At 41.9% G+C, this 22,930-nt stretch overlaps 4 protein-coding genes across 11 annotated transcripts in view; 3 read left to right on the forward strand and 1 right to left on the reverse strand.

Moving 5' to 3' along the window:
• Positions 1-3,645, forward strand: part of ndnfl (neuron-derived neurotrophic factor, like) — a 13,533-nt gene extending 9,888 nt beyond the window's left edge. Inside the window, exon 4 of the mRNA XM_044136726.1 lies at positions 463-3,645. Coding sequence (XP_043992661.1) covers positions 463-1,913 — 1,451 coding nt within the window. The 3' untranslated portion in view covers positions 1,914-3,645. The remainder of the gene's footprint in view (positions 1-462) is intronic.
• Positions 3,646-4,149: 504 nt separating this feature from the next.
• On the forward strand, positions 4,150-6,365 carry dnajc9 (DnaJ (Hsp40) homolog, subfamily C, member 9). Its single transcript, XM_044136375.1, has 5 exons — positions 4,150-4,534; positions 4,765-4,905; positions 5,533-5,787; positions 5,896-5,982; positions 6,072-6,365. Exons 1-5 carry the CDS (start codon positions 4,361-4,363, stop codon positions 6,180-6,182), a joined length of 768 nt encoding a protein of 255 aa, XP_043992310.1. The 5' UTR covers positions 4,150-4,360; the 3' UTR covers positions 6,183-6,365.
• A 403-nt stretch (positions 6,366-6,768) lies between these two features.
• On the reverse strand, positions 6,769-16,543 carry fam149b1 (family with sequence similarity 149 member B1). 6 transcript variants are annotated; one of them, XM_044136370.1, is made up of 17 exons: positions 16,436-16,537; positions 16,051-16,165; positions 14,908-15,024; positions 13,910-14,054; positions 13,200-13,348; positions 12,957-13,100; positions 12,035-12,178; positions 11,748-11,929; positions 11,178-11,320; positions 9,953-10,021; positions 9,430-9,542; positions 9,089-9,313; positions 8,624-8,747; positions 8,259-8,384; positions 8,039-8,120; positions 7,298-7,435; positions 6,769-7,183 (listed from the first exon to the last, which is right to left on the reverse strand). In XM_044136370.1, the coding sequence occupies exons 2-17, from the start codon at positions 16,095-16,097 to the stop codon at positions 7,110-7,112; spliced, it is 2,022 nt and encodes a 673-aa protein (XP_043992305.1). In that variant the 5' UTR covers positions 16,098-16,165; positions 16,436-16,537; the 3' UTR covers positions 6,769-7,109. The 6 variants fall into 6 exon arrangements, with proteins under 6 accessions (XP_043992305.1, XP_043992304.1, XP_043992303.1 ...); XM_044136369.1 differs by adding an exon at positions 10,279-10,317 and having other exon boundaries at positions 6,769-7,180; positions 16,051-16,536; XM_044136368.1 differs by adding an exon at positions 10,279-10,317 and having other exon boundaries at positions 16,051-16,536.
• An 806-nt stretch (positions 16,544-17,349) lies between these two features.
• ecd (ecdysoneless homolog (Drosophila)) lies at positions 17,350-22,000 on the forward strand. 3 transcript variants are annotated; one of them, XM_044136704.1, is made up of 14 exons: positions 17,350-17,444; positions 17,560-17,838; positions 18,039-18,156; positions 18,312-18,399; positions 18,683-18,861; positions 19,019-19,211; positions 19,299-19,427; positions 19,517-19,642; positions 19,743-19,831; positions 20,066-20,166; positions 20,530-20,782; positions 20,881-20,948; positions 21,017-21,243; positions 21,328-21,995. In XM_044136704.1, exons 2-14 carry the CDS (start codon positions 17,637-17,639, stop codon positions 21,562-21,564), a joined length of 2,010 nt encoding a protein of 669 aa, XP_043992639.1. In that variant the 5' UTR covers positions 17,350-17,444; positions 17,560-17,636; the 3' UTR covers positions 21,565-21,995. The 3 variants fall into 3 exon arrangements, with proteins under 3 accessions (XP_043992639.1, XP_043992640.1, XP_043992638.1); XM_044136705.1 differs by having other exon boundaries at positions 17,374-17,838; positions 19,746-19,831; positions 21,328-22,000; XM_044136703.1 differs by having other exon boundaries at positions 17,374-17,838; positions 21,328-21,959.
• Positions 22,001-22,930: the final 930 nt, after the last annotated feature.

Consider the following 22,930-nt stretch of genomic DNA (forward strand, 5'->3'; position numbering starts at 1 on the left):
CCTTCATAAAAAATGATTAGACCCACATTTTCCTTGCTTTCTGCTTCACAATTACGCACTACCTTGTTACGACCTATGCCATAAAATCCTAATAAGACACATATGTGGTTGCAATATAACAAAATATGAATATATTTAAAGAGTACAGTATACATGCTTTTACAAACCACTGTAGGGAGAGCTGGTTTGTATTTTTAAGATTTATGGAGGTAAAGTTGCAAAAAGTATTTGCTGGACATCCACAGGCTCTTTAATATTTTCAGAAATTGTCAGGGATGGGTGGCGCAAGTTCAGCTCAATGTAATTTCCTTTCCTTGAAGTTCTCCCCAGTCTTAATTATTTAGTGTTGACGCGCATAGTTAAGTAAGTTAAAGCGATAATTTGGTTCAAAACAAACACATCTGTTTTTGAGATGAGTTTGACTTCAATGTAGAATTAAATACTCATGTTCTTTCCTTCCAGGGAGCACCAAGAAAAGCACGCCTGAGGTTTGGTGGCGAGGCCCTGGCACAGAAGAGAAAATCCACAGCTTCACCGGTGATACAGTGGACACCTACAACAGCCCTTCACATCTCAGAGCTTCTGTCTACGTCGTGAGGCTGCGTTCAAAACAGCAAAGCACTAGAGCTACAGTTTTCCTCCAAGAAGGCCAAGGGCCTTCAGGCATCTTCCCTCGACTACCAGCTGACCCGCGAGTTCACACGTTAGGAGTTGGTATGACCAGTGTCACCCTCAGCTGGCAGCCCAGTTCCTCCATAACAAGCCTCCCAAAGGCAAAAAACGGTTACGATTATTGCGTCCTTGTGAACTCTCTGCAAAACTACCCCAGCCTCTGTGCTGCTCAAAAGTGGGAGAGAGGGGAGAAAGATCAGAGTCAAGGCAAGAAGGAAAAAAAGAGACAAGCGACACCATGGCCAATCTTAAAAGAGTGGTGGTGGGAGCAGTGGGAGAGTTATCCCGAGTCCCAGAGTCAGCCGTCTTCACTTGCTGATGATTTTGATAATCTTCAGTGCGTGTGTCAGGGGACGGAGAACGTTTGCACGGTCTCTGAGCTCCTGCCTGACACCTCATATTACTTTGACGTTTTTGTGTTAGATAAGGTGAATGGGACCAGCGCAGCGTACAAGGGGGCTTCTGCGCGGACGCATGAGGAAGCTCGAGCTGCAGTCGTGCCTCTGAGAGAAGGAGAACTAAGGTGGGTGACCTTTCAGGATGGAAACTCAGACTCGCAGCAGTTCTTCAGTTTCCGTCCACAGGGATGGCAGCAAAGTGGCCTCCTCACTTTGCAGAGCTGTGGTGGGGGTGAAAAGATGAAGGTAATTGTCTCCAGTAAGGGACGGGTTTTGACCACTCAGGCCGTGGAAGCAGAGTTGATCCACATTTGGCTCCAAGGAAGTCCTTCCTATCTTATCCACTTGCAACAAGAAGGAACTGCAACTAGTAAAGTAACTTCTGTTAAAGACGCAGCTCGACTAGCAGCTCTGAAAGCTTCGGTCAAAATGCAAGTTTCATCGGCCTACCATCGCAGAGGGGTCCCATCTCTACCGTCCACCTTGCAGATAAAATCTTTCAACCGGCTGCGAGGTTGCAACAGCGTCACCCTGGCCTGGATGGGAACAGAGGAAAGAAGTCTGTACTGTGTATACCGCAGAAAGCTCAGTGGCTTTGATGCAGAAACTGGGGGAGCATCAGCTCTGACCGCACCCTGTCTGGGCCCAGAGTCTCGCTCCGACACCGACAGGGTTCTCTGCAAGTATTTCCAAGAGCTGAATCCTCGACGGGCCGTCACTACAGCTGTGATCGGGGGCCTGGAGCCAGGAGTGGCCTATGTGTTTGATGTGTATCTAATGAGACGCTGGGGGATCCCTATCAAGTATGCCAGCAAGATGGTGAAGACCAGAAAGGAATGCTGATCTGCTGCCCCCTAGAGGAGGCTCACAAGTTGTCCCGGTTTACGGGAAAGTGCATCAGCCCCCCGGACATGCTGTAAAGAGACCAAGAGCTCAAGCCATTTGATTGTTGTCAGGAGGCATTTTGCAACAACAACAACAAAAAAAAGAGGAAATGTTCTCTTGAAGAAAAAAGTGGTCACATTCAAACGCCACTTTATCAATGCAAGAGGATGGCAAGAATTAGGGAAGGATGTACACACCAGCAAAAGTTCATAACATTTATAAAACAACTTTTGTGCTCTTGTCATTTTGTTCCTCGTTGCATATCATCACAATGACATGCCAGTCATCCAAATGCTTTTATTTTTTTTTTTTTTTGCCTGTGCCCGGGTACAATGGATGGGCAAGGTTTGAGATGACAGAAAGTCATTATAAAAACAACAAAGGAGACTGAGCCAAAGATGCAACAGAAGCAGATGGGGCAATAATGAGAGAGGATCTGAGACGTAGGGATTCGCAGCATGCATCTGCAGAGCTGCATTTTGTACAAACTAATAAACACGGGTGGAAATGATCTGAAGAGATCATTTCTCTTCAGATCATTCAAAGTCTGTTTGTCTTTGTGTTCTGCTTTCGCATGAAGCAGTGTGAAATTTCTAGTGGCTTGCCTCATTGTCTTTGATGTATTATTGTGCTGCTTTAAAGTCATCAATAAATACTAAGGTATCTGTGTATTCCTGGGTGATGGATTACATTATATAAAACCTAAAATAAGAACTCTTCCATCATACAGCTCAAGTAAGCTTTAAACTTTTAGCCTGTCTGTTCTGGCCAGAGAAATGTTCATTGATTGGAACTGGTGATAACAAATACACTGTAAGAGAGACTGAGAATCTAAATTCTCTGACAAGGTATGATAAGTGTACAGTACCGAATGCATTTTTGATGTGCCCCAATAAAGATGTGTCAAAAGCCTTAACACAAATTGAGGTTTTATTGTAGTTTCATAGTCTCACAATGAACGTTTTAGACAAATCTTCCCTTTTGACTTGAGCACAATTAACCAAGGGGGAAAAGGCCATGTGTTAAAATACGCATTTTGGACAAAATAATTGCTGGCACAATTGTTTATAACCCTGCTGTTAATAATTTTAACAGCCCTGCCCCCATTATTCCAACAGGATAAGCTGGAGCACACATAGAGAGAGATATTCCTCTTTACACCATGTCTCTATTTTTTATATATATTTCTACATAGGTTTGGGGACAATGGTGACCACTAATTGCTGGAAGAAAATCAAATTTGTGTCTTATAAATTAATTCTGTGTTGATTTAGCAACACAGTATAATGTGGTTGAAAGACTAAATGCCATGATGATGATGCTTTTATACCTTTTGGAATAGAAACAGAACCACGTCATCACAGATCCTCCACCATACTTAATAGTGGGCATGATTGCTTTTCCACACTCAGCATTCATCCTTTGTTTCATGCAAAATCCATCTACACCATCTGTTGCACAGCAAAATTTTAAATGGTTATGTTTGTGATGTTAGGACAGAAAAGGCCTTCTTTGCATGGCATGCATCATGAAATTACAATTGGCAATTTCCGTTGAGAGATTCCACTCTAATAGCAATTCAACTGCTCAATAAACTCCAGTTATTTGTATATTGTAATGTGAGTTTATTCATTTATACGTTCATTTTAATTTTCACATATTTATTGTTTTCTGGATTTGTTAATAACTTCCTTCCAATATGCAAAATGTATTTTTTTCTAAACTTTATTTTTCATATTTTCTATTTGTGGTGTCAAAAAGAAACAAAGGTCTTTAAGCATGTTGTAACAACATGACATGAATTTATATATAGATGCTGTGGGACAAGTTTCTCTTCCAAAAAACATTGGAAGCTCTGATGGAATCATGAAGCCTTTTAATAGCAAAAGATGTCATTTTAAAATCTGCTGGACTCTTATTAGCAAACCTGAAATGGGTAATGTCTCGGTCAGAATAAAGAAATGAGGGGTAACTCTAGATTTTGTTTTTTTCTTTTTTTTTCTTTACATTGTTTGAATCTCAGAGTTTGTTAGATTTATTTCGTATATCATTCTATTTTTTCTAGATTTTACTAATTTCTTTATATAGCAGTTTATATAGCAGTCCATAAAGTCTAATAATAGAGGGCCGAGGAAGGGTGAAACAGAAAAAAATGCTTCGTAGAAAAAGCCAGACTGAGTACAACCAATGAAAGAACGCGTACAGTGTTACGTAAGCGCGTCTCTGCACGTACGGATGTAAAGGATAGGCCAGCGCGCCAAACTGACGTTAGCACCTTAGGACCCGCAGAATACTGAGCAATTATTCAGTATTGGCGTCAAATAATCGATTTAGATCGTGTGGACACTGTGCTAACTGGACTCTGTACCAACTTACCCGGCTAAACCAGTACTCTTTCTTCTACGATGGGTTTGCTCGAGCGGTGTAGGGAGCTGTTCAACACCTCCAACTTGTACGAGGTTCTGGGTACAAACAAAGAGGCGAGTGAGGCAGACATCCGAAAGAATTACTACAAAGTGTCGCTGAAGGTCCATCCAGATAGGGCTCCAGACGACCCGCAAGCCACAGAGAAGTTTCAGGTCAGCTTTCAAAACTGGCAAGCTAGGAACCAGCATAGCTAACTGAAGCTAACTTATAACTGCGATAACCTCTGAAAAACCTAACGTTAGCTTAAAAACACATTTATTGCATGTTTTCCGTCAGTGCGGCGGCACCGACGCGTTTAAGAATTTCAATGCCGACAAGTAATGTTTCGGACTGTTGATACTTAATTCACGGTTACATATTAGTGTAAAAAATTTACCCGTAGGTGTTGGGAAAGCTTTATGCGGTGCTGAGCGACAAGGAGCAGAGGGCCGTGTATGATGAGCAGGGGTTGGTGGATGAAGAGTCGGACGTCCTCAGTCAGGACCGCTGCTGGGAAGAATACTGGAGACTGCTCTTCCCCAAGGTACTGAAGTACAACAGCGATCACGTCCCAAAAGCGGCGCATTCACAGAAACAACCGCTAGACATTTATCAAAGCTGTTTTAATACAGATATGTGAATTTATTAACCTCAAGCCTTGCGTGCATATACTGCTGAAAAATTATTAGCTTACTTTTATCACTCATAGACACCGATATCGTAATTTCAGTTATTATGATGGATTAAAGTGGGTTTTTTTTGTTTGTTTTTATGTTTCAGTAACCATAACAAAACATTTTGAATAATACTGAAAATCTAGAAGTAGTTGTCACTCAATTTTTTTCTGTCCAAAATATTCATACATGCTCACTAATATTTGGATAAATCGCAGTAATCAATTTGCAGGACAAGCACACACATTTTATTGCATCAACACATTTTGCTCTTGATTAAGAAGAAAAAAAAAAAACTGGAGTCACAATTAGGCTTGAGTTCATACATTTCCTAAAGAATCTGTATATGGACATAACTTTTAGGAATCTGATGAATTTTCACATTGCAATGTTTCCTCCATCCTGTTACATGAGTGGAGTATTTACTCAAGCCTCCTCCAAGACTTGTGCAACTGTGCTACCTGTTATGGTGATCCGTCTTTCTGTTCCTCTCCTAGATCACAGTGCAGGACATCCTCGAATTTGAGAAGAAGTACAAGGGATCCGACGAAGAGCGGGAGGACGTGATCCGGCTGTACGTGCAGCACGAGGGGGACATGGATGCCATCACGGCGTCGGCTCTCTGCAGCTCTCAGGAGGACGAGCCCAGGCTGTGCCGCATCATCCAGGCTGCCATCAAGAGCGGAGAAGTGGAGGCCTTCCGAGCTTTTACGAAGGAGAGTCAGGCGAAGAAGAGGGCTCGGAGAAAGAGGGTGAGGACTGAAACGTTTCCTGTTCTTGTACAACAAATGCACACGCAGAGGTAAATTTCTGTTATCTTTCCACTTTGCTAACGGCGTTGGTTGTAACGGATCTTTCAGGCTGACCGGGAGCGAGAAGAAGCCGAGGAAATGCAGAAAGAAATGGGGCTTGGCGAGGACGAGGAGAGCCTTGTCATGATGCTAAAGGTATCGCATCCCTGCGTGCATCTATCTACAAAAAATGCGATGGGTTCTGCTCGGTTGGCCTGACTTTAATCTCTTCCGCATTTTTGCAGAAAAACCAGCAGTCCAGGGAGAGGAATTTCAACAGTTTGCTGTCAGATCTGGAAGCAAAGTACTCGCAAAAAGGCACGAAACCACAAAAAGGAAAAAGAGCCAAAAAATAAATCTTAGGGGGGGAAAAGAAAAAAAAACAAACGTTTTTTATGTTGTTATTCCAGTTCAGACAAAAGCAGAAAAGGATAACTGATCGCAAAACTGTTTCAGCCTACACAAACATGTAAATCGTCTTGTTTCTTGTAATATGTTGTAAAAGTTCTATTAATAAATGCATGCGTTTACATAATTTATACACTTTATTTTTTATTACAAAACAGATAATTGAGGGGGAAGAAAAACAAAAGGTTGTCGCTTTGTCTCCCTTGAGAGGAATAAGTAAAGAAAGTATTTGTGCACGAACCCTGATGTGACTCGTCAAAGTACGACCAGTTGGCTTTGCTCAAACAAAGAGCAAGTAAATTATATCAAATACACCACTTTTTTCCAGACACCATGAATAAATTCCTTTTGTTATTTACAAATAATCTGTATGTATATTATAAGATTCCTACATTGTAGGATAATTCTGGCACAAGCACCTTGATTATGGAGAGCCATTGAGACAGCGCTGTTTTTATGAGGGACGGTTGGATTTTGATACAGTACGAAGCTCCCTGACATCAGAGCGGGAAGGAAAAGGTGCTTTTTTTTTTCTTTATCTCCTATGACCAGATATGGTTTATAGGTTTCCCTGCATAGTCATTTACATTCACAGCAACACAGAGGAGGCCATTTTATACAGCATATTCCCGTAAATAAATACTCATTCTCATCACACATTCACTGCCACACATATGACCCATACTGTACAAAGACTTTTCATGTTTGGCAGGCCCACAAGGTGATTTCTGAAATACACACACAAAAAAAAAGCCTTAAAAAACTGTAAAAAAAAAAAAAAAAAAACTACTTCGAAATAAGACGGAGGGCAGAGATGATGCAGGTAAAGGTGGATAGCAGGGAGGTTGTTGAGATCAAGGAGGGGGAGGGGGAAACTACAAGCCAGGCCTGCTGGATCTGGATGAGATGCCGCCGCGGGTGAAGGAGCGAGGCGGAACGGGAGCAGCTGCTGGAAAACGGAGGAACAGCTGACGATAAACCTGAGCTGGTTTTGTTGCTCACAAATGTAATGTTTCACACAGAAGATGACCCAACTTGAGTTCAGCCGAGTTACTTCACTGACCTGCGACGGGGCTCTGTGGCTCGGGCTCTTCTTTGTCTTTGAGGGGCGAGGGCCCCAGCAGGTGGTGAGGATACGAGTCCAAGAAAGACGAGCTGCTGATGCCAAGACTGACACCGGTCACACCAATTCCCAGAGAATCTGAAGGAAAACCTTCAAATTAATGTGGAAGTCATTAAACACGGCCCTAACACAAAGTCAAGCTGTTAAAAACACGCCAGTGAGATGTGAGTTTCCAACCGAGAAATGCCAATAATTACAGATTTCTTTCGGCAATACAATTCAAAAGTAAATCTCGAGAGAGTGAAACATTTGTGTTTTTGTTCATTTTGGTGATTGTGGCTCATAGCCAACCCAAACCTAAATGTCAGACTCAGAAAATTAACATAAAGACAATTCAAACTTGATACAGAAATTGTAGTTTTTGGAAGAGTGGTGGTCACTTAATAGGACCGTAAATCTCAAAAGTAATTTGTTAAAGAAGCTAGCTGCTCACACAGGGTTGTACAGAAGCATATTAACTGACGGTTGAGTGGAAGGAAAAAGTGTCGATGCGAGAAGAAAAGGAATGACCACATTCATGCGGCATCGACTAGCCCTGACCGCAGCCGCAGTTCAACCATGAGACACGTGATTTAAAATGAGTTGATCTACTCAGTATAATGGAGCATAAGAGCCTATGAGCAACTAAAGTAGACCATGTGTTTAGTTTTCTTCCAGGTTTTGAACAAGTGAGTTTCTGACCTGTGCCTACAGAGGCTCTTCCTGGCCGCCCCTGCCCGATGTTGTCCAGCACAGTGAAGGAACTCCGGTATGGAGTGTCAGACTGAAAGACAAAATCAGAAGTTCATCACAACAGTCTTCAATTGGAACATGCAAAGGACACATTAAAGGCTGCAGTAAAATATATAGAAGCGATGTTTCAGTCTTTGAGGAATTACAAATAAATAAATAAATCTCTCACCCTGTATGTGTGTGTCGTGTTGGGACGAGAGAAGACGTCTAGTATGTGGTGACGATCCCTTGGTATGGAACTTTGAGCTTCGTCGTGTATAGCGCTGTGGGCGCGGCTGGAAGGGCCTTTCTGACGCTGCAGGAATTAAAATATCGAACGCATGCCATCATGGGGCAAAATTAACAGCTATGTAGTAATGTCGAAAGCTTTAAGCATTTCACAGAGCACTGCTTAATCCATTAGAGTTTAATGTTATGAAGTGACAAAATGTGAAAACGTTTGGGAGGCATGAATATTTCTGCACAGCTCCACACAATGTCTGACATGCCGGGGATGAATAACGCCAGCCGTATTTGTGGTGCTGACATCTGTACCTGTGTGAGCTTTGACAGCAGCCCTGGATGGGACGGCTCGGTGTCTCCGGTTCCGATGGGGGGCAGGGGAGTGTTGCGGCTCAGGGCCACCAGCGGAGATGTTAATCGGTCACTGGCTGTGGTTCTGTTGGGGAGAGGCGGACCACTTTCAGGTTTTTTTTTTTGAATGGTTCAATTGTTTCCAGCTAAAAGAATGACAGCTGCGGTTCTGTGACGCTGACATTTTATAAACGGTTAGAGTTGACTTTAAGGATCAAATGTATCCTAATTCTCTTGTTAAGATTTTACCTGCTTCGGATGGGAAAATTAGATCAAAATTTGTTTTATCCAAAGTTCGGCTCACATTTATGGGCTAAGATATCTCACCGGCATGACTCCGAGGGACATTTGTTTACATGAAAAAAATAAAAAACAACGAAAAAGGGGCAGGGTGTTCAGTAGGGTTACTGCAATGCTTCAACTCACAGTCTTGTCCCACGGATAACCTCGTCCAGGGATCCTCCTGCCCCGGCCTGACTCAAACTCGGAACGAGGGGCAGCAAGTTTCGAGGAGGAGGGTTTCTGCGGCGCGCCGACTGCAGTTGGCGGGACAAAGAGGAAGAGCTCTGCTCCAGGGCTCTGCGAGGACGAGGTCTGCTGGAAGGGATGGCGCTGGAGACCGGCCTGTGAGACGGGCGCTCCTCCGGATCCCTGTGTGTGAACAGAGAGACGCACGGTTGATCGACTGCTCTAAACCAGAAATGAAACGCGTTCGCGACTCTTCCACTGCAAGATGGGATTCTGCGAAGGGTGAAATGTCTTCTTACTGGCTTCTCTCCAGCACAGCCAGGTTTCTCTGCTGCAGCGGGATGCTGTGAATCACGATGAGGTCGTCCAGGTTGTGCTGCGCTGCCGCTGCCCCTGCGGGCATCCTGCCAGCCTGAGCGTAGGGAAAAACAGGACTGAGCGGAGATAACGAGATAGGCAGAACATGCAAAAATTTTGAGAAGCGTGGTTTAAGGACAGAGACGATGAAGCGGGATACAAAACAAAGGGAGGAATCCCTGGAGAATCACAGTTAGTTACTTCCAAATGCAGCCATCATGCAGCGAAGACACCAAACGGATCATTTCAGTAAACATTCAAAAAGGATTTGCAAAGAAAAACATCAAAATGAAAAAAAAGTTGTGCATCTCACAAATGTGTTGAAGATGATTAAAGAGATGAACAGTGGGGATGCTTTGGTGTTAATCAACAGGCACAAGCACAGATATTCAGGATAATGAGCTTCTACAGATGGCGTGCACACATCCCACTACTGCTCTGGCTTGAAGCAGGAGAGTTACATACAGCTGAAGGCCTTTTCTGCTTTTTGGATTTCCATCTGGACTTGTGCTTTGAGCCCCTTGACTTTGTGTTCTTTAGAAAAGAGGGATGGGGGGGTGGGAGGATTGGCATGTTCGAAGAAAGAGCAGATATGGAGAAAGTAGAGAAGAAATAGTGGAGAAAGTAGAGGGATGCAAAAGTTAAGAAGGCAAAATATACAAAACCAGCAAGTCCAAAAATACTTTAGAATAGAGGGACTGAAACAGACTGACTGAGAAAGTGAAGAGTAACAGGCAGGAATGAAAACTCTGGGGAATACAAGACATCCCGACTGAAAACGCTTTACTTACTGCATCAAGTGCAGACCTCTCCAAACTGATTGGCACCCCCTGCCGTAAAGACGTTCAGATAGTCTTAAAATAAATCCACCTTTTGTGGTATGATCATAAGCTGATGCAGAATATATTTTTTTAAAAATGTAACCTGTAATTTAGCTACATTTTATTCAGTAGTGAGTAAAATTCCAGTTTAGGAAATAACAATCACCACTGGCTCAATATATGGTACAACACTTTGTTCAAACCCCCTTTTGCAAAAGGACAACACTTTATGAGTTGCTTTGGAGATAAGCCATTGATGAACCATTTAGGCATTTTTTTTTTTTTTTTGGATTGCTATATCCAATGCTGGATGAGCGTTCATTTTCAGCTTTCTGGCAGAGGTTTTAATTTTTCTGATGTTTCAAAGAGTTAATGAAGGATAATAAAGTTCCCAGGGTCTGTGGAGGAGAAACAGGACCCCTGCATCACAGATCCTCTACCGTACTTAACAGTAGGCAAGTATCCAAACCCTCGCCCTTTGTTTCACACCGGACCCACGTGGAGTGTTTGTGGCTTCAGCTGAATACATCTTAAAGGAATTACTAATGGGTGTTAATAAGGGCAGTAAAGGTCATTTTGTTAAAAACAACTTTCTTTTGACAGAAGATATTTTTTCCCCTCCAAATAATAAACAATCTAAATCAAATCATGAATAAAAATATCTGTGATGGTGTGCTGCTTATATAAAACAAATCTTTCAGTCTCCTTTATCAGGGGTCAAGTAGGGGTTTTTACCAGGTTGTCGATGTCAAATTGTTTTCATTGAAGTAGACTGAGGAAAAAGTCAGAATTGGTTTTCTGATCAACTCAGACTGACATTTATGAAAAAAAAGCAGCCTCTCATGTCCAGACCTTCTTAAACCACTGACCTGGAGCTGCTGTCCAGACATGAGCGGTGGCACTCGGCTCTGACCGAGTTTTGGAAGCGCGGCGGGCAGCAAGGAGAGCAGCATGAAAGGATTCAGAGCGTCTGGTTGCACAGGGCTCAGGCTCCCAGATAGCGTTTCGTCATCTGCCAATAACATATCAACATTAATATTCATAAACATATAGATGCGGCTTCAACACATTTTACTTAAAAAAATTCCCTGGTTTTCCACGCTCAATTTTGCAACTTTGTCGTATGAAAATAGTAAATACAAAAGTTTCCCATATTCCTCAAATTTATGGCAGATACTTTTGAAAAACATAAAAAACTGGAAGGAAGGAAAGAGGGATAACACAATGAAGGAACTAAAGAGAGAAATAACACAAGGGAGGTTAGAAGGACGGAAGAATAGTTCTGGAAACAGAAATATTCTCCCATACACTGAGGTTCGTCTTCCATACATATCCTGATATGACTGCAATCAAATTCCATTATTTTTCTAGACTGCAAAAGGACCCTGTATGCGGAAAAGTTCAACTTTATTATAAAAAGTAGAAACATTTAGCATTACGGGAGGTGCAGCACTCCCAGTGACGTTGAACCAGCTCTTTCATCCAACCGACCAGCTCCCGCCAGACGTCATCAAACAGCAGGTCGAGGACAGCCTGCCGGCAGCAGCGGTACGGCGAGACCGGGGGCAGGCAGTGATGCCTCCGAACAGACTCCGGGCATTCCTCATGACACTCCTCATTCCTTTTGGAGAACGAAAATACTCGTTTTACTGTTCTGCGAACGGAATGACACTTGCACAGGAGAACCTTTTGGGATTCATGCAATTTATGTTCGGGGACAACTCACAAGTCCCGGCTATCAAAAGCCAGATATTCCTCCATCACACCCTCCACTTCAATCACTCTTGGCTGGTCGTAGCTGCTAGGCTCGCTGTTAGGAGGGCCATCAAACTCTTTGCTCAGTGCAGCTTTCCTGCCCTGAATATTCAATCTATTTTTTTTCCAAAATAGAAAACATTATTCAAATTATTTTTGCAGGATTCTTAATATGGGCATAAAAACATTGGGGAAAGCAAATTAGTCTTAAAACACATCTTGAGACGCAGAAAAGACCCAATGCAAACACACTTAATCTTACCAAGTGTTTTCGGTCTAGTTTCCACAGCAACTATTTTAGTACACTTGGATTACTGACTTAAAACTAGCTCATATTTCTTGCTGAAAAGTTATTGTAAGTTACTATTTTCCTATTTCAAATGACTTATCATGCTTGCACTAAAAACTAGACAAAAAATACTTGGTAAGATTTGGGGTTGATGCAGTGCACCATGCATATGCACATGCAACTTGATCTGATCACACCAACCCAGTTTATAAGCGTTCTAGTCAGATAGTGCCGCAGCCTTGTGCACGCTACTCTGGAGTTTCATTTGTATATTTTAAATATCCACCATGACATTGGCCCAAATACTTAATTAACAAGGCAGAGTATGTAGGTCACAGAGCTAGAGTCAGTCAGGACTTCTTTATAACAGCTTTAAAATAACAAGTTTGCAGAGAAACCTCGTCAACCTCATCTCAGCAAATCTATTTAGCCGTAAATAATGAATAAAGATTGAATGAGCTGATGAAGAAGACTTAACATTTTTGATTCACTAAAAAGAACCTGATGTGACCACCAGCAAAACCAAACTACCTCTGAGATAATAAAGTGCCTGAAATTCTTCAATCAGTCAGTAAACCAGTGGGTCTGTGTTTTCAAAACTTACTCTGCAGCCCCTTTCTCTTTGCCTTGGCTCTTCACAGTAGTTTTTCTGTCTGTTGATGGTCTGCTTGCATGACTGATTGTCCCTGGAGTGGCGTACCACTGGAAGCCCTCGTCGGTGGGACACAAAAGCTGAGTCCCCAGGATCCTGAAGGACACACAAACACACACACACAGAAAATGAAAAAGTAAACTTTAAAAACAAAACAAAAGCTACGAGCTGAAGGATAAACAACAGATAAGTTACCGAAGATGTGGAAAGCGTGTGGTCCACTGCTGGCATTCGTCCTGCAGCCCCTGGAGTATCCCCCCCCCACAGCCTCTCCCTTCATACAGCTCCTTGTCGATCTCATCAAACATCTGCTGCACCTGCCGCGACGCCGCCTTGTCAAACTCCTGCGGGACACAGGAACAAAAACACAGTCGGGGAAGATATTTATCCCTCTGCTCTGGCATGCTAAATTTACTGTTGAAAGCTGCTGCTTTGCATTCTGCTCCCATCTGCAAGGATTCTGCAGAGTTTAGTAAGAAAATAAGCTCCTATGGAGTGTCGCAGGTGGAGCAATCATTTGAAATTAAAAGATAGAGGGCCATAGGAAGAAAAAGAGTACAGCTGCGAGTTATTATATTTCTTAAAAGCAATAAGAGTTGAAAATAGGTTTAATGTAGAAAGAACAGGAAAGCAAAGCAACGAGAATGAGGTCTCGCATACAAATTAGCCATCTGGCATATTACATGGATACTGTTTCTGTTTCCCACACATTTTCCAAAAGGTGATAAATGCTGGTTAGACTTAATTAAAATGTGGCAGCATGCTTGCGTAGAAGCAGAAGAAACTGTAGAGAAGGCATTCAACACAAAAAAAGGAACGTCTTTTACAACTCACAGGGTCGGAGGGAGGTTGGGGGCGGGTTTAATTTCATGCCAAGATTTCTTTCTGAAGAAGAGCAGACTTACATCATAGCCCCAAGAGAAAACGGAGCTCCTTTCTGTGGAGATGCCGGTTCCTGTGGAGCTGTGAATACCGGACCAGGACTGGCTGGGCGATACAGAGATGACGGTTGGGCAGTCAGAGTGGTCCGAGGCGGCAGACGTCTGCGAGCTGAATGGAAAACACAGTAATCTTTTATTTTAATCAGCCAAAGTCACGACTTAAATCCATCCGAGAAGCTATGAAAATTGATTTTTTTTTTTTTTTTTTGCGGGATGCTCTCCGACTAATCTGATGGAGGTCGACCTACTTTGGATTTTGAGTCTCTAAATGTGCAAAGCTGGTAAAGCCATGCCCATAAGACTTCTATGTTTAGTTGTAAAAAGCGCCGTTAACTTTCAACTTCTCCTCTCTGTAAGTTTATCAAACACAATCCTAGTGAAACGCATTGACGTTTGAGGATGAAATGTGAAACAGTCTAACGCCAACATTCAAGAAGTATAAATACTAAGGAAGGCATTGAATCTCCTGTAAGAAATGTGCATAGGGTTCCAAATCTATGATAATGCTCAACAACTTTTTATGCCAAACCTATTTATTTTTCTATGTTTCACATGAATAAACAAAACTGGTCTAATAATATAAATTTAAATGCCAAATAAATCTCTTTAATGGGGCTACGGAAATATAATTAGTAGTGACTGGTGATAGAATCAAAGTGGAAATAAGGAGCAAATGTCAACTTAATAGAATATTCTAACAGCCTGCCTAATTATTCATCCTTTTGACTGCGCATCTGAAGGAGGCAATGTGATATTAATTAATCCGCTGCTTCTGGGTGTCATATGGCGAGAACACGGAGAATCAACTGTCTCCTCAAGACGGTGTACAGTTACAAAATATCCAGAGTGTCTGTGTTTGCGTACTTAGTGCAAACGCTTGTTCTACGCCTTGGTCTTGCTCTGGACGTGCAAAGGTTTGAACGTTAAAGGGGGGAAGCGCAAGGCTGCAGGCACTTGGTCACCTGTTGTGTGCAGAGACAGCTTCCTGCAGGCCATGGAGGTAACGCGGAGAGGTTTGGTTATCATCTGCTTCTTCGGGGAGAGGGTGGTGATCAAGGCTGCTTCGAGACAAACCACGACTGCACAGAAGTGACATTGAGAAACGTTCAGCACCGTGGCATTTGAGGATGAAACCTGACAGCTTGTCTTCATGATGACATAAGAGAGATGCTGTGTTTCTCTTCTAGTGAAACAACATAAAATCATGAAACAATGTGGGAAAAGGTGGACTGAAACAACACCATCTCCCTGGCAACAAATACAACTTGTAAATGACATTGAACACCTCCACTATGAAAGCAAAAGCTCAAAAACTTTTGTATATTTTTACTTAGCCTAAGCTTTCACACCACTTTAGATGGTACCACAAACTACTTGTACCAAGAATATGGCGCATAAACCGATTACCATTATTGAAGTACGCAAAAGTTTTAAAAGGTTAACAAAAAAATATTTCTTCATACCTCCTCTGTGGTTTACAGTCCTTTATTATAAGATGCATGAAAAAAGAGCCAAAGTTACCTAAACTATGGAGCAGAGAGAACAGCGTTGCATCGCCTCCTCCTGTTGGTGCACATTATGTCAGCTGAATGAAAGAAGACTATAAAAATAAAAGAAGTGTGACTATTTGGAAATATTTCCAATGTGATAAATAAAAATTAATGGAGCCTCAGCTATTTGCATTTAGCAGCCAATATCAGCTTGCTATGGTTGTGTAAAAACATCACATTTTATCTCATTATTTTTACTGATAATCCATATACTGGATTATCCTTACAGTAGTAGGAATAACTGTAATTCTGTTTTAAAGAAACCTCTTGGATCATGTTCAATACTTTCTTCTTTAACATATACTTTGAAATGGTGATACTTCACTCAAGGTTGTCATACCATTAGAATATCATACTGGCCTGTACCTATAGCAGGCAATCAAAACATAATCTTCTCGTCTACCACTAAAATTGACAGTGGTGACTTAGCAAATGGCTACATAATGATAATTAAACTGATAACAAATAGAGAATGATTAAAATGGAGCGATTTATATAAAGATTTCCAACTAGTTTACAGAGCACAGTGGGGGGGGGAATCTGTTTGGTACTCACATCTCAAGTTTATGCGATACTGGTCTCCTGTTGTACCGTGAAATCATCCTCTTTTCTCTCCAGTTCAAGGGCTCGAGACCATGTCTCTCATTCCCGCCTCCTCTCGCTGGACTCTCTGCAAACAGCACAAAGGGAGCTCCAACATCTCCTCCAGTCGCCCTGCAAGTACCAACCAGGTAAAACCCTGGATCTGGAATATTGGACGGGGCTGCGGCTAACACTGGAGAGGGAGGCTACGCTTGAAAATGAGCTAACTAGGGTTGCATGAACGGTGACACAAACGCACTATAAGAGAAAGGTGGTGCCGCAGCACTTGTATAATTTGTCTCATCGCCGGTTTAGTCTGGCTACACCAAATAGCTGTCGAATGTGGTCAAATATTTACCTGTCTGTCTTTCTTAGAGTCTAAACTATTTGAGAATTTGCGATGCTAACTAGCACCAACGACGACAACAATAGCACGGCTGTCATGGAGACGCAACTTCACAGCTGCACGGTTACCTGGGAAATGTATTTCTGCTTTGGGAAAATAATTCGTGTCACGTGCATAATAAAATAAGTATTTTGCTAGACATGTTTTGGGAAAAATATTGACTCATGGAGAAAAAAATTGCAAAAAGAAGAAACACGCATACAATTCATTGAAAATCAGCAACAATATTACAACGTATGTTTAGTAAAAACTTTGTATAACACTGTGAAAAGCAGAAAAACATGTACCACTTTTAATTATTTGTATTTTTGTATTGCATTGTATATTGTTATTTTCCAATACATGTTCAATGCACAAATAATTTGTATACAGACACTAAAGATTCATTTTAGATTTTTTTTTTTTACTTTGTAATTAAGTCGCATAATGTCCCCGTCGATTAACAGCATGTTTATTCTCTGTACTTATATTTTATTACTCTTCACTTTTATTTGATCATATATTTATTTTCCACAAATGGATCTTGTTGTTGTCGTTAATTATCGTTTATTTCCGTTTTATTCTTACGGTTGAATGCTATTTAAAATGGTATTGTAAAGCACAAATACAAGTAAAGCTTTTCAAAAATCTCTTGATGCTATGTGTTATTTTCCTACATTTCCCATATTTCATCGTAGTGACGTGGCTACGTTTGTAAAATGTTTCCGATTCTGACCCGTCTACAACTTCACTTTTTTTTATTAATTTGCTTTTATCCGTAACAAATCTCAAAATATATATTTTTTAAAAAGCTATTTATTAAATTTGTAAAATTGATCATTTTGTCAGTAGACACTTTGTAATTTGTAACATTTATCTAACCGGAACTCTCTGACAAATGTCGTAGGATGAAGCCGGCTAGAAATTAAGGAAGGACCTAAACACTGACAGATGGCGTGATTACAACGTAACCCAAACTAGAGTGTGTCTCCAAATTTAAACACGTTTGTGCCCTAGACTGACATAAAAATGTCACATTTTGAAGATAACTAGAGAACTAATCAATATTTTCTTATTTTGGGTTTAACTGTTTCCAGACGCTGGTGACACATCAAAGACTTCTGAAATCTGGTTTACTGTTGCTTTATCAGTCGTTTCTCTAAAGAAAATCACAATGGATGCCCTGCAGAGGAGGTCGATTCCAGAAGATATGGTTCAGTATAAACTCTTTCTGGTCCAGACGGACATGACCTCCCAGCAGACCGAAGAACGGCTCAAACACCTGACGGAGGAAATGTTGGCTAAGGTTGCCCAGCTTCTGGTCCAGTACATCTGGCAAGATCAACCATTCAACCTCAAATACTATCCCGAGAAAGGTAATATTTTCTGGTTTTGCTTTACAACTAGGATGAGTTTATTCTAAATATGCAGATGTAGTCACGTTTGATGACATCCCTGGTGAAGACGCCTTAAAAATCTTTCATTTCATTAACATTATCTCATGCATTAACGCATGCTCACTGTAATAAAGCATGGGGGCGGATCTGAAGAATGTAACTTTCCTGTTTCCTTACAGGAGATGTTCCTGCTCACATTGGAGGCAGCACTCAGTTTGGAGACAACATTGAGGATGAGTGGTTTATTGTTTACCTCCTGCTGCATCTCACAGAGTTTTTCCCAGAACTTGCAGCCAGGTTAGGCAAGATGTTGCTGAATTTATATATATATATATATATATATATATATATATATATATATATATATATATATATATATATATATATATATATATATATATACTAATATTTACTTGCTTCGTATAAGCTGAAAGTACTGTTTGTGTGTGCAGAGTTGAGGACAATGATGGGGATTTTCTTCTTATTGAAGCAGCGGATCATCTTCCCAAGTGGCTGAACCCAGACACAAGTGAAAACAGAGTGAGTCTTCCAGATGTTCACATTCCTCCCTTTTAATTTGACGATCTTGCGCAATAGTAATATAATCCCTGTTAGTTATATTTTGGAGCAAACACCATATTAATATTTATAATAAAGAAAAACATAGCCCGTCTGCACCAAAACAGTCAGCGATTATCCAAAAACACATCTTAATGAACATGTTTAAGAGGAAAAAATCTGTGACTGGTTGAAAGGATGTGTGTGATTTCTTTAGTGGAGAGTGAAATAAAGCAGCTGTTTTTTTTTTTTCTTTCTTTCGCAGGTCTTCATCTACAGGGGAGAGTTGCACATCCTTCCCTGCCCATCCAAGTCTAGTTCAATTGGTTTTTCTCTTGATGTGGTCCCCAGTTTGGCACAAGCTCTAGCGCTGCTTTCTGCTCAGTCAGTAGCTTGTCAGGCCAGCCCCAAAATCCGTTCAGCTCTAAAAAAAAGGCTACAAGGGTGAGCTTTCACACAATCCCAATTTTCTTTGATTTTTCTGTAGCAATTACATGGGAAGTGCAAATGGAACAACCTGCTGAGGACGTCTCTGTAAATGATCAGAATGTAAAAAATATATATATATATATATGATGTACATTTTTGGACATTTATGTAGGTACCCAGAGAAGATTAAAGCTAATCTCCACCAGGCCCACTGCTTCATCCCTGCCGGCATTGCCTCTGTTCTGGCACAGCGTCCAGACTTGGTCGCCCCCGCGGTCTCGGCCTTCTACCTGCGGGATCCAGTGGACCTGCAGGCGTGTCGTAGCTTCAGGACGTTTCCTCCTGACACGAGAGTCCTCGCCTCGGTAGACTCATGCAAAATATGCATAATTTGTTTGTGCTGGTCTTTCAGCTTTCATGAAACGGCGTCCTTCTCCTGCGTGCATTCCCAGGTGACATTCACCCGCTGCTTGTACGCCCAGCTGCAGCAGCAGCAGTTCACCCCAGATCGGAGGAGCGGCTTCGACCTGCCACCTCGCTCTCATCCGCGGTACAAGGCTCATGAACTTGGGATGAAACTGGTGAGGCGTGGTTTGGGGTTTTCTTTTGTCACGAGGAAGAAGGCAAAGCTAAAGGTGGAAATGTGAGTCTGTTTTCACCTTATTCTCAGGCCCACGGCTTTGAGATCCTGTGCTCTAAGAGCAGGCCGCCGTCCTCAGAGGATGACGCTCCGGTGAACTGCAGCCCTCAGTGGAAAAACTTCTTGGAAAGTCTAAAAAAGAACGGCTACTTCCGAGTGAGTCGCACTCTTTTCATTTTTTTGTCCACACGTCTATAAACAGCAGATATAGGATTTCTCCCAGGAAACTCAATTTTAATGTCCATGTTGTCAAAAGCAGGGCCAGCTGGAAGGTTCAGTGGTTTACAAAGAACTCTTAAGATCTGCAGAGATCTTCTTCAAACAGTCAGTTGCCTCAAAGTCAAGGTGAGGATTCAAACATGTGCTTTCAAGTGTAGAGATCAGCCTGGCAAATGGTGAATGTAAGACACCAGGATTCATGATTTCCACAAAGATTGCTGCATGGCGTTCTACAAATTAAATTTTGTATTTGTGGTTTAAGTTGGGACAGATAAATGTAATGTTAATTAAACAGACAAAAAAAAGAAACACACTTGCCTTTTTTCCCCCTCAATATTCCTGCTGTGAATTTTGTTTCAGCTCCATTTCTGCAGGCGAGGAGATACTCCAGCTGCTTCGCAGCAGTCCGCTCAACCTGGTAGAGTTCAAGAAACTGGAGTCACAGCTCCCCCCGGAGGACAGTGAGTGAACAACTTAGCAGCAACAAAGTAGATCCTTTTCTTGCTATAAAGGTATCTATAAAATAATCATATTGAAGACTTGATAGGGAAGAAAAATGTGTCACACATTTTGAAGATTTCAGCAAAAAACCTACCACTCTTTCACACTACTGATAACCACTGAGCAGCAACATTTGGAGGTGGGACGACACTTCATTTCCCACATTTTCTCACTTTGGCACTTTCTACTGCATCTCAATAAAAGATCTCAAAACAAACGCGTTCACATTGCCTACATCTCTCCTCCTCTGCTCATTTGCAATTTCCTACGATTCATTTGTTGTTGTTTTTTTTCATTTTTTTTTCATTTTCGCTAATCTAAAGGCGACAGCTGGTTGGAAGTCACAGCTCAGGATTTAGAGCAGTTGCTGCAGGAGAGAAGCGGCAGGGTCGCTGATGTCGACAGTGAAGGCTTCAGCTCTGCCCAGCAGAAGCGGCCTGTCGAGGAGGCTGCAGGGAAGGAGGATGAGGAGGATACCAAAGAGGAAGAAGCAGGTTACAGTCTTGTAGCTGTCAGCCAAGGGATGAAGGACTTCCTCAATACCATCTCGTCTCATGAAGGGGCTGAAGCACCCTGGTCAGATAAGTTACATGCAGTCATTCTTTTTAAAAAAAAATATATATATTTTTCTAAATCTGGTTTGATAGCTTCTATTTTGTTTAAATGTTTTCCAGGAGCCTTCAGACTCAGCCTTTCAGTTTTGACCCAGGCTCGATGGCCAACGCACTAGATAAGCTATTAGGTACATAAAAGCAACAATTGATTCTTTCTCCGTTCCGTCATTGTATTTAATCACTTTAAATATTTTAGGAGGCAAAGAAGAAGAGCTAGATTCAGATGATCTGGATGATGATTATGAGGATGAGGAGGAGGAGGAGGAGGAGGAGGAAGAAGAGGTGGTGAAAGCGACAGAGGAAGGTTCATCTGGTCCTGCAGAGATGAGCACAGCCGAAACTCTGGACAGTCTCAAAAGTTACATGGACCAAATGGATCAGGAGCTGCAGAGCACTAATGTTGGGAAAAGCTTCAGTCAAACGGTAAATACTAGTTTTTATGTTTTTATACAAAATGTAGCAGATTTAAAATGCACCCAGGCCATTGTGAATGTGTGATTTCTACAGAACTACAAGGCCTGCGTGAACAACGACTCGTCTCGTTCCCCGACGGGAGACGGGCTTTCGACAGAGGAGGGAGGAGTCGACGAGGCTGAGGAGGAGATCCAGCCTTTAGACATCGATGTCAACTTGGTCGCGAATCTCCTGGAGTCTCTGAGCAGCCAGGCTGGACTGGCTGGACCTGCTTCTAACCTGCTGCAGAGCCTGGGAATTCACCTACCACCCAACTCGGATCCCTCATAGAGAAGAAAGGGGGGGGGAAGAGGACTGAAATTATGAGTCTGGGATTGGTTGACATAGAGGCAATAAACAGACAGAGGACAAAGTCTGATGTCTTTATGTCAAATTATTATTTTTTTGTTTCTTTTCTTTACATTTCACTGTTGACTTCCGATGTTTATGTCTGTTTTTCCACCACAAAACAAAAATAGACTGTGCAAATTGTGTTGATTTTCCCGTCATGCGTTTTGACAGAAAAACCTCTTATTTAAGGATTTTCAATAGAGCCTAGAAGATGCAAAACTCAAGTTTATTTGAAATCACTGAAAATGGGAATTAACCTATTATATCATGAACTGTTAATACACATATCTTTGTATAATACTGTGATTGGATGCATGTTTTTATCTTTTTTTTTTTACATGTTATACATAATAAACATGTTTTCTACTTGGTTTTATTTCCTCTTTCTTTCATTGTGTGAATGCTTCCTTGAGATGCTTCTGCAAGGCCACAGGAGTCCACCAGGGGGAAATTAACTTGATCGTACATGACCAGAAATCGAACACTCTAGTCCAGGGGTAGGGAACTCCAGGCCTCGAGAGCCGGTCTCCCGCAACTTTTAGATGTATCTCAGCTTCAACACACCTGAATCCAACAGCTGAATCACCTCCTAAGTGCAGTCAGGTTCTCCAGAGTCCTGCTAATGACCTCATTATTTTACTCAGGTGTGTTGAAGCTGAGATACATCTAAAAGTTGCAGGAGACCGGCTCTCGAGGCCTGGAGTTCCCTACCCCTGCTCTAGTCTATAACAGTTCTCGCAGAGACCAAGCAGTGAAGTCAAAGGTATTATCTGACATCCAGATAATATCTCCACAAGGAGATATCTCTAACTCTTTGTGGAGATAGAAGCATCGTCCAAGACAACCACTGTTAAAGTACTCTACCAATAAGGCCGTAAGTTGCCACTCATCATGAAAAAGGACTGGGCAGCCCACTTTCACTTTGTAAATATACACTTAGAGCAGTGGTGTCAAACTCCAGTCCTCAAGGCTGCAGTCCTGCAGTTTTTAGATGACCCACAGGTACAAAACACTGGAATGAAATGGCTTAATTACCTCCTTCTTGTGTAGATCAGTTCTCCAGAGCCTTGCTAATAACCTAATTATTCTATTCAGGTGTGATGCAGCAGAGGCACATCTAAAAGTTGCAGGGCAGTGGTCTTCCAGGACTGGAGTTTGACACCTGTGCCTTAGAGATTTCCAGACCATCCAAAACCAAAATGGAACTTTTTGACCTGAATCCAAGCAGCATGTATGGGGAAGCAAAACAGGTACTACTCATTAACTGGCCACACAGTACAAAACTTGGGTCTCAAATTCAATTGAA

Source organism: Gambusia affinis, linkage group LG13 (assembly GCF_019740435.1).
Source record: "Gambusia affinis linkage group LG13, SWU_Gaff_1.0, whole genome shotgun sequence".
In the NCBI taxonomy this organism is placed as follows: domain Eukaryota; kingdom Metazoa; phylum Chordata; class Actinopteri; order Cyprinodontiformes; family Poeciliidae; genus Gambusia; species Gambusia affinis.

Bases quoted from the DNA above. Each gene is read 5' to 3' on its own strand.
- dnajc9 (XM_044136375.1), top strand. From the start codon at position 4,361: ATGGGTTTGCTCGAGCGGTGTAGGGAGCTGTTCAACACCTCCAACTTG. The intron at 4,906-5,532 runs GTACTGAAGTAC...TTCCTCTCCTAG, and splicing joins GGAGACTGCTCTTCCCCAAG to ATCACAGTGCAGGACATCCT. The intron at 5,788-5,895 runs GTGAGGACTGAA...CGGATCTTTCAG, and splicing joins AGAGGGCTCGGAGAAAGAGG to GCTGACCGGGAGCGAGAAGA.
- fam149b1 (XM_044136368.1), bottom strand. From the start codon at position 16,097: ATGATTTCACGGTACAACAGGAGACCAGTATCGCATAAACTTGAGAT. The intron at 13,101-13,199 runs GTAACTTATCTG...TGTGTCCTTCAG, and splicing joins ACACGCTTTCCACATCTTCG to GATCCTGGGGACTCAGCTTT. The intron at 9,543-9,952 runs GTATGTAACTCT...CCCTACGCTCAG, and splicing joins AGCAGAAAAGGCCTTCAGCT to GCTGGCAGGATGCCCGCAGG.
- ecd (XM_044136704.1), top strand. From the start codon at position 17,637: ATGGATGCCCTGCAGAGGAGGTCGATTCCAGAAGATATGGTTCAGTAT. The intron at 18,157-18,311 runs GTTAGGCAAGAT...TTGTGTGTGCAG, and splicing joins TTCCCAGAACTTGCAGCCAG to AGTTGAGGACAATGATGGGG. The intron at 21,244-21,327 runs GTAAATACTAGT...TGATTTCTACAG, and splicing joins GGAAAAGCTTCAGTCAAACG to AACTACAAGGCCTGCGTGAA.